General features: G+C 41.4%; 1 protein-coding gene across 1 annotated transcript; it reads right to left on the bottom strand.

Moving 5' to 3' along the window:
- Positions 1–336: 336 nt before the first annotated feature.
- LOC122289931 (leucine-rich repeat receptor-like serine/threonine/tyrosine-protein kinase SOBIR1) lies at positions 337–2,502 on the bottom strand. Its single transcript, XM_043097359.1, has one exon. The coding sequence runs from the start codon at positions 2,437–2,439 to the stop codon at positions 541–543; it is 1,899 nt and encodes a 632-aa protein (XP_042953293.1). The 5' UTR covers positions 2,440–2,502; the 3' UTR covers positions 337–540.
- Positions 2,503–2,703: the final 201 nt, after the last annotated feature.

The following is a 2,703-nucleotide window of genomic DNA, read 5'->3' as shown; positions in this document are numbered from 1 at the left end:
TTTCATTTTGCTTTGGAGTTATCCTTTTGGTGAGTTATAAACATTAACTTCTGTTTGGATTGTCCAAAATAACAAGAATATTTAAGTATCTATCTGTCCTATGGATATATATCTCTGATAGCTGCATTTGTTAGTCTATCTTTTTAAATTCAACGTGAAGTGTTCTTTTCTTTTCCTAGGTGAGTGGAAGTATTCAGATATAAATTATGTAGAAATTGGCATTTACAATCTTTCCACTCGTCTGTTATAAAGTTTTTTTCCCCTAGACAGATAATTAGAAACAAATATGGAACATTGGATGGAGTGCTTACCAGTAATACAGACTTTTGAAAGAAATTATGTAAAATGATCCTTTACCTTATGAGGAATTATACTTGTAGGCTTGTAGCCAAGTGCAATTTATGCTATATTATACATAGGGGAAATCATTAAATCAACATGCTGCAATATTGAGAAATAATTGAGCTACTTAAAACATTCATTGTTTGTCACATGCATAATCATTCTTGAACATCCTGATGCTTATCCTAACATGCATACTTAATGCTTGATCTGAGACAGCATACACCTAATGTCCTTGCTGTTAGGCCTTTGCTTTGGGTCATCTAGTGTACAGAAGCAAGCAATCTTCAAAACTAAGAGCATTTGGTCCTCAAATCCATTTCCCAGAAGCTTTGAGTCAATTGCTTGTGTAGGATTCTCTGATGTCATCACATTCCTCATCCATTTAACCAAGCTCATCTCATTTGTCTCTTGGAAAAACTGATCAGATGGGAGCTTTCCCATCACCAAGACCCCTAGAATCACCCCAAAGCTGTAGATGTCACACCTGTCTGTGAATTTCAGTGTTTGGTGGTATTCTGGTGCTATATAACCAACAGTTCCGGCAACATTGGAAGTTGAGATATGAGTATTAGCATCGGGCATTGCTTTTGCAAGTCCGAAATCCGCAATTCGAGCTTCCATGTCATCATCTAGCAGTATATTTGCCGGCTTGAGATCTCTGTGAATTATTCGTGGGCTGTGGTTCATGTGAAGATACTCAAGCCCTGCTGCAACTCCCAGTGCAATCCTGTGTCGAGCAAGCCAGTCCAATTCTTTAATCCCTCTTGAAACATCATTCAGCATGTCCTGTAAACTACCATTCTTCATCAATTCATACACGAGGAAATGGCAATCAGGGCGACTTAGATGGGCCAACAGAGGAAGAAGATTCCGGTGTCTAATTTGACCGACTGTGTTTATCTCTGATCGAATTTGACGCATTTTCTTGTTCAGAAGCTTACTGTCTTCCTGTGTCAATTCTGCCGCATCTTTTGGAGGTTGAGTTACCTTCTTTATGGCAATCATTTTCCCGTTGCTTCCTGGCAATTCAGCTTTGTAAACCTCTCCACAACCTCCTCTTCCTATGATTTCCAACGAGGCTAGGCCATCTTCTTTCTCCAAGAATGCTAAATCCTCTGCTTTCTTTATCAAAGGACTAAAGATTGAAGGCCCTTGTTCCTTCCCTCCACTTCTTACCGCAGCCAAGGTAAGCTTAAAGAGCAACGTAAAGACGAACCCAGATATACTTCCTACCACTGCTCCGGCCAGGAATCCGAGTATCCACCCACTTAGCTTCCTTTTATCCTTCTTCCGTTTGTGAGTTGCTACCGCCGGAGAAGGAGCTGGGGCACCAGAGGTAGCAGCTGTGCTTGCAGATGGTGCAACAGCAGAAGTAGTATTGCTTTTTCCAGTTGAATTCTCAGCCAAGATGTAACGTTTTGGAACATCAGAAGCCGAGTACTCGAGCTGGTTCATCAATGGCGCTGAATCTTCAAGAAATGGATTTCCTGAGAAGTTGAGGAATCTGAGATTACGAAACGAACGAACGGATGCAGGAATTTTACCGGTGAAGAGATTATCAGCCACAGAGAGATTTTCCAAGTTTGGAAAATACTTCAAGAAACCCAAGTCGCCGGAGAACTTATTGGAAGCGATATTGAGGGCTCGAAGGCGTAAAAGCGAGGACAATTCGCGTGGGATTTCCCCGGAAAACTGGTTGTTCTGAAGGTTCAGAATTTCCAGTTTCCGGCAATCAACTAATTCGGATGGTACTTGGTCAACGAGCTGGTTGTGAGGAAGAGATATCTCTTTGAGCTCAGAGAGACTACCGATCGCCGGGGACAGAAACCCGGCGAGGTGCTGCGATTCAAAGACGAGTCTAGTGACTCTAAGCTCATGGATGCTGTTGTTGGAGAGCCTCCTCTCACAGAAAACACCAGGAAGTTTGCATGGTTTTGCAGAGAGGTAATGTTGAGAGTTGAGGCCCAAGTCTGTTCGGAGTATGGAGAGGGCAATAAGATCCGAAGGGTTGAGAATCAATCTAGAATGAGCGAGGAGGAAGACGGAGAGGAGAGTGAGAACGGATATTCGAGCTTTACTGCAACCGGTTGCCATTTCCGGCGACGGCGAGGCAGTGGGTGTACAAGGCTCAATTCAGCTCTTTGGTTGGTAGTTGTACAATTTTCTTGACTTTATAGGCGCCCGCCGTTATGGAAAATTTGGGATTCGGGCCCAAATTAAAAAAGAAAAAAAAAAAAAAAGAGAAACACTATTTTGCCGTTGTATCGCTCGCAATTTTAATTTTTTAAACTTAATAATTAAAAAAAAGTAATTTTAAGTGGATTTGTGTATTTTTTTATTTTTTAAAAAGATTTAAAA

This window comes from Carya illinoinensis, chromosome 12, assembly GCF_018687715.1.
Source record: "Carya illinoinensis cultivar Pawnee chromosome 12, C.illinoinensisPawnee_v1, whole genome shotgun sequence".
In the NCBI taxonomy this organism is placed as follows: Eukaryota; Viridiplantae; Streptophyta; class Magnoliopsida; order Fagales; family Juglandaceae; genus Carya; species Carya illinoinensis.
The sequence above is the reverse complement of the archived record's forward strand: the minus strand, read 5'-3'. Positions and strand labels throughout refer to the sequence as shown.

Excerpts from the sequence above, each read along its gene's own strand:
- LOC122289931 (XM_043097359.1), bottom strand. The coding sequence starts at position 2,439 with ATGGCAACCGGTTGCAGTAAAGCTCGAATATCCGTTCTCACTCTCCTC.